The sequence below is a fragment of the Pelodiscus sinensis genome, chromosome 3, assembly GCF_052426305.1.
Source record: "Pelodiscus sinensis isolate ZL-2025 chromosome 3, ASM5242630v1, whole genome shotgun sequence".
In the NCBI taxonomy this organism is placed as follows: Eukaryota; Metazoa; Chordata; order Testudines; family Trionychidae; genus Pelodiscus; species Pelodiscus sinensis.
The window spans coordinates 103,842,358-103,855,179 of NC_143054.1; the positions used below are offsets into that span (position 1 = coordinate 103,842,358).

The window sequence follows — 12,822 nt, forward strand, 5'->3', positions numbered from 1 at the left end:
GAGACAGAGAACCCACCACTTCCTTGTGCAGTTTTTTTCAGTGATTTATTCAACTACCTGTTTAAAAATTGTGGCTAATTTCTAATTTCAATTTGTCTGGCTTCAGCTTCCAACTACTGGTTCTTTGTTCTGCCTTTCTTTACTAAATGAAGGATCTTTTCATTTCCTGATATTTTCTCCCTCTGAAGACACTTAGGGTACATCTACACTATGGTTTTTTTCCGGGATACCAGAGGGATCTTGGAAAAACTCCGCCGTGTCCAGGGAACGTGTTTGCTCTTCTGCTTTTTTATTGTTGCGGAAGTGCAGACACGCTCTTTTGGAAGCCCTGTCTTCCTCATTCAGTGAGGAAGAAGAGATCTTCCAAAAGGGGGATTTTCTGAAATTTGACCTAGTGTAGATGGGCCAAATTTTGGAAAAGCCTCTTCTGAAAAAAAAATTGGAAAAAGCTACGCAAAATGCAAAGCGCATTTTGTGTAGCTTTTTCTGGGGGAAAAAAAAGCTGTAGTGTAGATCTAGCCTTATTCACTGTAATAAAGTGACCACTCAAACTTGTTTGTTTGTTTAATTATTTATTTATTTATCAATCAATCACCAGTGATGTACTGAGAGGTAAAATCACGTCCTTACTCCTACCTATTACCCCCCTGTTTATACAGCCAAAGATCGCATTAGCCCTGTTTTGACAGCGAATTACACTAAGAACCTATGACAAGTTGCTTGTCTACTCTAATCCTTAAAATCTTTTCATAGTTACTGCATTCCTTCCAGGATACAGACCTTCACTTTGCATTCCTCCTTCCTGAAATATAACTTTGATTTTGGTTATATTAAAACATGTTTTGTTTGTCTTGGCCACATTTACTAGATTGTTCTGCATGACTTCTGTCCTTATTTACCTACTACACCATCAATCTTTGTGTCATCTGCGCATTTTATCAGCAATGAGTTTACATTTACTTCCAGATCATTGATGAAAATATTGAATAGCATCAGACTTAGGACTAATATTTGCTGGACAAGTATTTTTAAGATCTGTCAGTTAACCAGTTCTTCATATGTTACACATGTGCTATATTTATAGTGTATAGTGATAACTTTTTAATTGAAAAAATCATGCAGTATTAAGTCAAATATCTTACAAAAGTCTATATATTTTATTGAAGATACAGTTACCTTTATCAATCAAACTCGTAGTTTCATCAAAGAATAAAATCAGATTTGTTTGACAAGACCTAATTTCCATAAAACTATGTTGACTGGCATTACTTATATTAATATCCTTTAATTCTCTATTATATGAATGTCAGTTTAGCTTTTCCATTATTTTGTTTATGGGGGTGATGGAAAGATAACTGGCCTATAGTTATCTGAGATAACCCACTTACCCTTTTTGGATACTCACACAGAAAAATAACTTTTCCAGATTTCTAAAAATATGCAAATTTATTAAAAATTAAGATTTCTTAAAAATTAAAATCAGCAAGTCAGAGATCTCATTGGCCAATTCTTCTGGAGTTTTGGGTGTAAATTATCCAAGCCTGCTCATTTAAAAATGTTTATTCCTAATAGATATTTCTTAAGATTCTCTTTATTTGCTAAATGACTTGGAAAGTACTTCATCATTTACATAGGATATGAGTATATCATCCTGTGTCTTTCTAAATAAAGAAGATAAATATTTATTGAACATTCTGTCTTTTCTGTGTCATTATAAAGAATATTACTATTACCATCTATAAATGGGCTTATAACATTGCTAGGATTTGTTTTATTCTTACTATGCTTAAACACCTTATTGTCCTTAGCCCTGACAGCCGGGGATAATTCTCTGATGCTTTTAGCTTCCCTTATCAGTTTTTGGCACACCATAACTTCCAATTTTAATCTCTTTTCCCATTTTCCTCATTTGATATTGCTTTTAGCCAAAGTTATCATCTTTCTTGATTTGTATTATTTCGTATAACTTGTATAATCTTTCTTGAATTCTTATGTTCATATGTCTTATGTTATAGTGAAATCTTTCTTTTTTTGTCCATTTAATAAACACTTCTTAAAGAACTCCTAATTTTCATTCACATTTTTCTGTATATTTTTTCCTTCCAATCGATTGTGTTCATGATTTTCCTCAGTTTTCAGAAATTAACCTTTTAAAGTGAGAGAGACAGAGAGAGAGTTGGAATGCTTCTTTGTCCACACTGAAAGTAATCAGGAGGATCTCTAATACCAGGCAACCACCAATGTCCAATCCAGTGATTAGTTTATCTTTATTCATCTTAATTAAGGCATACATCTTTGTCCTAATCTCTTCAGATTTTGCAAAATACCCCCATAGACACATTACAAATGCAGAATCCGAAGTGTACAAAGCCTATATTTGAGGATTATATATTATATAGGTGTGAAATCATGGAAAAAATGCCAAAAACATCCAGATATGGTGAAATTAGTGACTCTCAATAATCCTGATCCTACAAGTTGCAGCATGAGAGTAGACCTTTATACCAGTGTAGAGCACTGTGGAAATCAGTGGGGTTCTGCAAAGATCCAGGAGTCTATCTGCATCTTGCAGAGTCAATTATATTATTTATTATCCTTGACAATTGAAATGTGGGTATGTTTTGACTGTGGGAAAATGAATTGATAATGGATTTGGGTTTCTAATGGCATCAGGAGGGTCTACTGATTAAACTTTATCTTTCCGACTATGTCTTTAATTAAGATTTAGAAAATAAATAAAACCTTGTCAAGACCATACACATCTAAAGCACAGAGAACCCAGAGAAGAACTATAATGCCTCCGTGTGTGTGTATGTGAGGTGTGGTTGCTATTCCGTCCTATAACTAGCACTGCCAGAATAGAGAGAACTGAGTCCTTTGAGGTAGGGGATAAGACCACTAAAGAAAACCAGACCTTGTTAAATTTATGTACCATGTCTAAGTACTTTATTGGTTCTCATTCAAGCCCCATAGGATCATTTAACATTGACCCCTTTGTGTTAGAGGAGAGCACTACAAACTGTTGCTCTTGCTTGATGGTCTGGTGGCAATACCAGCAAGGGACTCCCTCCCCGTGACCTTTGACTTCCCATAATCTGCATAGAGGAATGACAGGCATTCAGCAACAGGAACAGTCGTGAGCGGGGTTGCAGCCGGAGGAGGTGGACTTGCAAGCCAGGCTGTGAGCGGCAGAAGTTCCAGAAGTCTGAAAGTCAAACAGCCAGCCCCGGGAAAAGGTGAAATGAACCCTTGGAAATGCATGTGGCGGAGAATACGTGACCGCAGGAGCAAGAGAGCCGCATGATTGCTGGACCCCGGCCCCTCTTAAAAGTTAAGAAATGGGCCAGACCTCAGTCTCCTCTCTGTCTGAGCAAGCCAGCGGTGAGTAGCACTGGAAGCAGCGAGCGAGTCCTGCTCCCCGCAGCGGCTGTGCGGTGGGCGCTGTAATTGTTCTTTTCTCCGTTGAATGAAAAGTCAAATGGCAGCGAGTTAAACAAGCTGAGCGTGTCCGTGACCCACTAATTCCCTTAGATGGACGGGACAGCAGCGCTGCACCAAATTCTTTGTGGGGGGGGGAATGGTAAAATGCCTTTGGGGTTGCTGCAGAGTTTGTCTTAAAGGCACAATGCACTCTTTTCTTAAAAGGATGCCTTAATTTGCTATTTATTCGAATGCTCTTTTATTAATTTAATCTTGGTAGATCTAGAACTAGCCCTTTTTTAAATAACAAAGTTAACTTGCTTCAAATAGATATGTATGTAGCTCAGGGAATCACAAATTCCTTGCTGTTACTGTCTTTTTTTAAAATCAGAAACTGTTTGTCTACGTGTTTTTGTTGTTCTGCTTTGAAACAGATAGAAAGATACCAGTAAGCAATGGAGTTCTGCTTTCTATCAGTGCTTCTTAACTGCTACTTTAAGTATATTAGTTTTGGTTTCATGCATATATATTCCTTCTGCTTCTCCCCGCCCCTTCTGATTCCACTGAAAACAAACACTGTCTAACCATACCAAAAGTGTTTAATTCTGCACTAATATATATTCTCTTTACTCATTTATTTGTAATTTTTAAAAAGACATCAAGAAGGCACAATTGATATGTAACCAAAGGGTGTTCTTCTGAGAACATGAACAGGTTCTCTCTGAGTTGCAGTGCGCTGCTTCTTTCCTCTCTCCCTCGCCCCTGCATTTTTTTATGTTTTAATTAAAAAAAGAAAGGAAGGAAGGGACCTCTGGCATTTATCCCAGCAGTATGGATAGAACCCACCCATCTGTTTGCTCTTGGCTCTCTTACATTTTATGTGTAAGCTGACTATTTAAAAGAAACATTATTGGAATTTTTTTTAAAAGCAGTTTTGTGTTTTTCTAAATTAACTTTTTGAAGATTAATATTATGTGTTTGATATTTTGAGGCAGAAGCATGTTGAAATAACCTGGTATGTTTTAGTAACTGAACAAAAGATCAGCTAACCCCCACAGTCATAAAAGGGAATGTGTAATCTAAATTAATACCAGCAAGGTTTGAAATTTCCAGTAAAAGCTTATGTGCTCAGATTTTTTTTTTTTTTTTTAAACACCTCTTTCTCTTGCCATAGTTTAAAACAGGCAATCAAGAAAACTCTGGTAAGGCTGGCCAATCTGTATTTTGCAGTTGTTTAAGAGGATGTTTAGTACTACAGATATGGGAAACTTTTGTAAAACAAGAAACTGTACATCAAACTCATTCCCCTTTTTTACTGTCAGGTTTATTCATAGTGCTGTGAGGTATAGAGAATGGCTGTATGAAAACACAGTTTCTGGAAAATTATATCATGTTGCAGATGGTACAGTTTTCCGTTCCTCCCCATTCATGATCCTAGTAAAATTATCTGTGTAAGAAAACTATGATTATTCCTTCTCCTGACCTACTTTGTCATCTATGATGATACAATAGAGAAATTTGGTCATGTTTTTAAAGGTCTCGCCCAATAGCAAACACATTAGAATTTTATTAAGGTACCTGTTGTTAGAAAACAAATGTAAGGAAACAGATGTCAGATAGCTTTGTAAACTTCCTTTACAAAAATGTGTTTGTGTTTTGGGTGTCGTTTGGGGACAGAGTTTGTATATCTTGAAATGTGTTAGTAGTGTTTATATTTTCCATGGTACATGCCCTTGAAGACTAATTGTACTGGTTTATAACTAATTTTAAAAAAATCTCGGCATCCTCTTTTTTATTGAAAACAGCACTGTCACTCAGGAGAAAAAAAAAAGAAGAAATGAAAACCAGCTGTAAAATGTACATTTTGATTGTGTTTTGTGACACTGCAGACGTTACGATAATTATGAAAATTTTAACTGACAATCATATCTTTATGATTCTGAAGTTAGAAGTGGTCTTGTGTGAATACCCTTACAGTAAGAAATTGATGGAGCTTTCAGAGAGTTCAACAAAACTTCAGTAAGCTTCTGAAAATGTCTTGGAAGTATAGTCTCAGAGACACACATGTCGGTGCGTGGGTCCTATGGATTCTGTTTCTCTATCTAGTCTGTTTTACAGGTATGGCTTAAAAAGTCATAAGCGGGTGAATCCAGCCCCAATGAAGTCCGTGTAATGACTTCCTCTTGACTCCAGTGATGCTAGGTTGTGCCCTCATAAATAGGCAGGTTGGCATGCCAAACTGAATGAAGATTTTTTGCCTGACAACTACAACTGTATAAATTGTTGACTGTTGCTAGAGATTAGAGAGTTAGAGGAACGCTTTACTGTTTATACACAGGAGATGCAAATCTGTTTTAATACTAAGGAATCAATAAGGTACCACAGGACTCCTCGCCACTTAAGGAATCAATAGGGCATTCAGACCCTAAGCCACCCAAGCAAAAGCAGCTGTGAAAAGCATACATGTGCCTGGGGTTTCAACCACTTTCTTGTCCAAATTAACTTTTAGGCCCCAATTGTGTAATATGATTTCCTAGTATGGACTATTGTGCCTATGTGGAGCTAAGAGTACAGTATCTGGCACTAGGGGGCTGCACTGCAGGATCAATACTTCAGATCTGGTCATGAAGCAGAAATTAGTTTGGTATAGAAAAAAAATTAAAATGAAGTTTTAGGGAGTTCTAGCCCAGAAAATGGAAAATGTCAGATGTAATGATTTATTTTAAAGTAAAGATTTTATTTTTAAAGGGGGTTGAGAGGAGGCCCTACAAAGTAAGTTTGCTTGGTATTTATCTGGATGTGTGTGTCAAAAGGCAAAGACCCCAATGAAGGAGGGTCCAAAATAACTTGTAAGTGTTTCCCATGAGTATCTTGCAAGATCAGGGCTAAACCTAAAACCATAGTTAGCATTAATTCTGCAAATTACATTTACATCTTAAAACAAATTGCCTCTTCCTGTCTGTGTACAAAATTTGCACTTATATCTGTCTCTCATTCATAACCATATCTCCCAAACCTCCTTCATGCTACACAATGATGCTCCCTAGAACTTATCTAGACATTAAGAGAGACAGTAAACTATTTTGAACCTCAGACTTGCTACAAAAATAAAATGACTTGCTATGGACCAGATTAGAAGTGTTAGGAAGCGAGTAATTAGCTAATCGTGTAGTCGATAGAATGTCTATCGACTACACAATTAGTCAATAAAGGAGTTAAACCCCACCCCGTTGCAGCTCTGCATTTTAAATGTAGCATGAGCCGAGTTGCCTGCCCACCTGGCTCTTACTACATTTAAACTGCAGAGCTGCAGCAGGGGTAGCTCCTGGACCTGGCACAAGCTGGGACTGAGCCAGGCTTGCTTAGTCCCAGCTTGTGCCAGGTCCAGCAACCATTGTCCATGGGCCACTGCTGGAGCAGCCTCTGTTTGTGGCCAGCCCCAGCTGCCATAGACAGGGAATGTGGAGCTGCCTCTGCCTGCAGCGAGCCTAGGCCTGCCGCAGACAGAGTCTGCTTCGCAGCAGCCTCTCCTAGCTCCCTCCTCCCCCACTGCTGCCTCTGATAGAGGTAGCAGCGTGTGGGGGAGGAGGCAGCACTGAAGAAGCTGGTTCCCTCCAGCACCAGCTACTGTTTGCCCCCCACTTGCTGCTTCTGATACAGAGAGGCAGCAAGGGGGATAGAATGTGAGTAGTCAACTATTCACATATATCCCTAACCCAGATTCAGCAAAGCACTTAACATAACCCTTACTGGGCCTTATCCACATGTTTATAGTGAAGCACTCTTTTTTTTTAATTTATATTTTCCTTAAACCACTCAGTATTTTCTCTTTGCATAAATGTATCTTCCCTCCTGTAATTTTAGTGTCTTTCCCCTCTGATTAGCTTATTTTTTATACTTCTCATTAAGGAACTATTTTTTTATCTCATTCATTGTGTTGACACACAGGCTGTGTCTACACTGGGCCACTTATTCCGGAAAATCAGCTGCTTTTCCGGAGTAAGCTGCGAGCTGTCTACACTGGCCCTTGAATTTCCGGAAAAGCAACGATGCTCTACTGTACAAAATCAGCCGCTATTCCGGAAAAACTATTCTGCTCTCACTCGGGCATAAGTCCTTATTCCGGAAAACTGTTCCGGAAAAGGGCCAGTGTAGACAGCCCAGTAGTCTTTTCCGGAAAAAAGCCCCAATCGCGAAAATGGCGATCGGGGCTCTTTTCCGGAAAAGCGCGTCTACATTGGCCACAGACGCTTTTCCAGGAAAAGGGCTTTTCCGGAAAAGCAGCCTGCCAATGTAGACGCTCCTTTTCCGGAAAAACTGAAAACGGAATAGTATTCCGTTTTAAGCATTTCCGGAAATTCATGCCAGTGTAGACACAGCCACATTGTCTTCACTGGTGTTAATACAGGTTTGCACTGGTGTAAAAGGAGGATCAGGTCCCAAATCTGTTCATTTCTCTAACCCAGAGTCTGTTCAATTACTGGTGGTGGTTAGTGGAGTACAGGCAGTCCCCGGGTTACGTACAAGATAGGGACTGTAGGTTTGTTCTTAAGTTGAATTTGTATGTAAGTCGGAACTGGCTTCCAGATTCAGCTGCTGCTGAAACTGACCAGTGGCTGCCTCAGGCTTCCTGCAGTCAGAGTTGCTCTGCCCTGGGCTTCTTGGAATCAGCCGCTGATCAGTTTCAACAGCAGCTGAATCTGGACGCCTGGGACAGAGCAGCTGGGGCGCTGCCAGGTAGGTCCCCGCAGCACCGCACCTCGGCGCTGCAGGGACCAACTGGCAGCACCCCAGCTGCTCTGCCCCAGGTGTACCCAAGTCAGCCACTGCTGAAACTGATCTGGGCGGTCCCGCCGTCCGTGTCCTCTGGGGCGAGAAAAGCTCCGTTCGTAACTGCGGATCCGACATAAGTCGGATCCGCGTAACTTGGGGACTGCCTGTAGTTGCTGGCTGGTCACATGGAGCTTGCTTCTCCACCTTCTCTCCAGCCACTCAAACATATTTCAAAGGTTTTTGTAAAGTTTTCTTTCCTTATGAGCCTTTGCTCCAGCTGCATCGGGGAAGCTCTATAAATGTAAATGGTGGCAGAAGTGAGCAGTGGAGTTGTGAAAGGCAAGGGAGGTGGTGAATCCAGTAGACAATCTCTTTAATGAAACATGGCCCACACTGTAAAACAGTTTGAGAACATCCTGCCCCATTTCCTCTTCCTTCCTCCTTTCTGATCTTTTCCAGGCCTAACAGGACTGCCCAGATCAGCTCTCTATTCCCATTCACTGACTGGTGTTCCGGGACTTAGCTTTACACTCAAGAGTTGATCAGTGCAAGAACTATCACTTCCACTTTTGGCCCAGCAGCAGATCAGTGGCTTTCAAGAGGGAGCAGAGTTGCTGAGTGCTGATAGGAAGTGGCTCTTGTAAGTAGTTCTTGTACTTGCTTGATACTAGCCACTTAGTACCATGACACTGCAGACTTCTCAAATGCAAGCATGGTACTGGGAAGGTAGCACTCAGAAGAACGTAAGAATGGCCATACTGGGTCAGACCAAAGATCCATCTAGCCCAGTATCCTGTTTGCTGACAGTGGCCAATACCAGATGCCCTAGAGGGAGGGAACACAACAGGTAATCCTTACATGATCCCTCTCCTGTCACCCATTTCCAGACAAACAGAGGCTAGGGACACCATTCCTACCCATCCTGGCTAAAAGCCATTGATGGACCTAACCTCCATGAATCTATCTGGGTCTTTTTTGAATCCTGTTAAAGTCCTAGCCTTCACCACATCCTCTGGCAAGGAGTTCCAGAGGTTAACTGTGCACTGAATGAAGAAAAACTTCCTTTTGTTTGTTTTAAACCTGCTGCCTATTAATTTCATTTGGTGACCCTTAGTTCTTATATTGTGGGAATAAGTAAATAACTTTTCCTTATTCACTTTTTCCACACCAGTCATGATTTTATAGACGTCTATCATCCCTTCCCCCTCTTAGTCTCCTGTTTTCTAAGCTGAAAAGTCCAAGTCTTTTTAATCTCTCTTCATATGGGACCCGTTCCAAGCCTCTAATCATTTTTGTTACCCTTTTCTTAACCTTTTTCAATGCCAATATATCTTTTTAGAGATGAGGCAACCACATCTGTATGCAGTATTCAAGATGTGGGCGTAAAATGGTTTTATATAAAAGTGTTAAGATGTTTTGTCTTATTCTCTATCCCTTTTTTAATGATTCCTAACATTCTGTTTCTTTTTTGATTGCCATTGCACACTGAGTGGATGTTTTCAGAGAAGTATCCAGAATGACTCCAAGACCTCTGTCTTGAGTAGTTTATAGCTAAATTAGCCCCCTCATATTTTATGTACTCAAGTCCTTATCCATGGAGTTGAAAAGTTACAGCCCATAGGATCCTGCTATTTGTTGAGCTTGGCATTCAGCGCAGGCATTATCATAGGTTAAAAGTTAACTTGTTTCTCAGCCTGCTTATTTTTATCTCTCTTGGGGTTAGGGGCTTCCTGTTAGTTGACACAGCAATCACATCTTTTCCTATGGCCGGCCAGAGAACTTGTATCTTGTTTTGATCAGGCAGACATGTCACCCACAATTTTTTTTTTCAGAATGCAATGGAAAAATTTTTCTTAATTTCTGCAAAGGAACAAAGCAAGGTATCCAAAAGCAAATCAATTAGATATCTCATTGAGCATCTCATATGTAATTTTATAACAATAATCATTGAGGTGAGCTGGAGAAAAAGAAAAAAATGTGAATTTCTTTGTACATATGCTACTTTAACCCTTCCTCTTAATTATATTCAGAATTTCAAAAATGGCAAGAATTTTGATCAGCTTTGATAGTACTACGACCACCTTCTCTCTGAGGAGCTCATTTATCGACATTAACTAAATTAATTTCACAATATCCCTGAGAGGTGCCACAATTCACTATTATCCCCAAGTGAGAGTTAAGGGAATTTCATGTGGGGATAATAAACTAGGGGGATCAGACTATAAATGACATGATCAGGATCACACAGGATGTCATTGGTAGAGCTGTAAATAATGCCCAGTTTTGCAGGCTCTGACTTGTGCCTTAATAGTTATATCCTTCTAATGAGTTTTTATTTTAGCACTTTCTTTCAAATTCTAAACATGTCCATAGTGCAATGAGCTGGACAGATGAATGTAACATCTTTGTAAAAATTTCAAATAACAATGTAACGGGGTGTCAGCAGCTTGGAGGCCAGCCAGCTCTGTTACATGACAATGCTCCTTTCAGGAATGGGGATTTAAGGGTGCAGAAGGGAAGCTGAGGAATGTGCCCAGGTGGTAATGCCCAACTCCCAAACAAGATAATAATTAGCTGTTAGCTAACCCTGAGAAAGAGAGAAGGTAATGAGCTTGGGTAAGAGAATGCCTTCTTGCATTCAAGCACTGCCCTGTCCCGCAAGAAGAAGGAGCCAGCAGACCAGGGAGACGCTGAGCAAAGCGGCGGAGGACCCGGGCGGGACTGCGGCACTTCCAGATCAGCGCCACGGTCCCGCCCGGGTCCTCCGCCGCTTTGCTCAGCGTCTCCCTGGTCTGCTGGGGGGGGGACACAGCTACTGCGCCCCCCCCCCCCCCAGCAGACCAGGGAGACATGGAGCAAAGCCCCGGGCCTGTGGTAGAGCAGGTGGGGCGCTGCCGGTTGGTCCCGCAGCACCGCTCCTTGGCGCTACTGGACCAACCCGGCAGCACCCCAGCTGCTCTGCCCCAGGCGTCCCCAAGTCAGCCGCTGCTGAAACTGACCAGCAGCTGACTACAGGAAGCCCCTACCCCAGGCTTCCTGGAATCAGCTGCAGATCAGTTTCAGCAGCAGCTGACTTGGGAACGCCTGGAGTTCTTAAGTTGAATCTGTATGTAAGTCGGAACTACCGTCCAGATTCAGCCGCTGCTGAAACTGATCAGTTTCAACAGCGGCTTAATCTGGACGCCAGTTCTGACTTACATACAGATTCAACTTAAGAACAAACCTATCTTGTATGTAACCCGGGGACTGCCTGTACATTTAATGCTCATGAAAGGAAAGGACTGAGTGCTGATGTTGAGCCAAAGAGATCACAAGCAAGCACATACTAGGTTTCCCCCATTAACTTTGGCAGTATGCTCTGAGCCCCAGCTTCAACAAGCTTAGAGTTCCACTCTGCTGTGATGGATTTTGTGGAGTGGACAAACAGGAACAAGAATGTGATCGCTAAGTTAGGTTAAAATTTCAAGTCTTCAGAAGTGCAAGTCACTACTTCCCTTCAGTTTTGAACCTTGTTGGCATGCACATCTGATTCTTAACCTGAAAGAAAGATGCTGTCTGCCTTGCTGTTTAAGAAAAACTGCACTTCTTAACTATTTTTTTTATTCAACTCTTTCTTTTCCTCCATAAATAAACCTGATTGGACTTCAAGTACAATAAACAACTTTTTTTTTTCATTCTTATGTTCAGAGTCACAAAAAAGGTCCAGCATAAGGGTACGTCTAGACTACAGGCTTTTGTCGACTGAGGCTTTGTCAACAGACACTGTTGAAAAAGCCTCTGTCGACAAAGAGTGTCTAGACTACAGTCCAGTCGTGTCGAAAAAGCGGCTTGCTTTGTTGACAAAGAGTCTAGACACTCTCTTTTTTGAAAAATCACGGTGTGGATGCAATAGCGCCTTTTGTCGACAGAACTCTGTCAACAAAAGGTGTTATGCCTTGTAGAATGAGGTTTACCGCCGTCGACAAAACTGCCACGTTCTGTCAACTTACTGTCAACAGAACTCGGTGGTAGTGTAGATGCAGGTATAGTCCACTTTTGTTGACAAAATCCTGTAGTCTAGACACACCCTAAGAGTACAACCAGGAAGGCTAATAGTCTTGTTGAAAATATGAGCAATAGTCTCTATGCTGATGTGAGCCAAGTTTTAAACAACATAAAATCCTACCAATCCTATCTTTATTTTTCCTCCACAGGACCAAACACAATGGAAAATTTAGGATTGTGCCCTCATAATATGGAGGCTTTGGGTACCCTATGGAGCCTGGGTTGGCATAGCTGAGCTGACATAGTCCCTGAGCCTGGCCTAAGTGTACATTAACAGAAGGAATGTTTTTGTCAGTGTGGAAACACCAGCTCTGCAGATGATATGGCCTCTATTGACAGAAACAACTCTCTGTCAGCATAGCTGTGTCCTCACTGGGCATTTTGTTGGCATAGCTATGTCAGTTAGAAGGGTGCTGGCATAGCTATGTCAGTTAGAAGGGTGCTTTCTTCACATCTCAAGCAGACAACGCTATTCTAGGGTAAATTTTAAGTGTAGACCAAGTAGGGATGTAAGCGACTAGTCAACTATCCAATAAGCAAATAAGTAGTCACCCCCCTTCTTCCCCCCCCCCCTTGCTGCCTAGA

The 12,822-nt window shown here is 41.1% G+C and overlaps 1 protein-coding gene across 3 annotated transcripts in view; it reads left to right on the forward strand.

Moving 5' to 3' along the window:
* Positions 1-12,822, forward strand: part of PHACTR2 (phosphatase and actin regulator 2) — a 197,826-nt gene that overhangs the window by 75,884 nt on the left and 109,120 nt on the right. Inside the window, exon 1 of one of the 3 annotated variants that reach the window (XM_006139329.5) lies at positions 2,884-3,381. The exons of the other annotated variants lie outside the window; for them this stretch is intronic. Within the exon in view, the coding sequence (XP_006139391.3) occupies positions 3,339-3,381 (43 nt within the window). The 5' untranslated portion in view covers positions 2,884-3,338. Of the gene's footprint in view, positions 1-2,883; positions 3,382-12,822 lie in introns of those variants that run through there. 3 annotated transcript variants of the gene reach the window in all.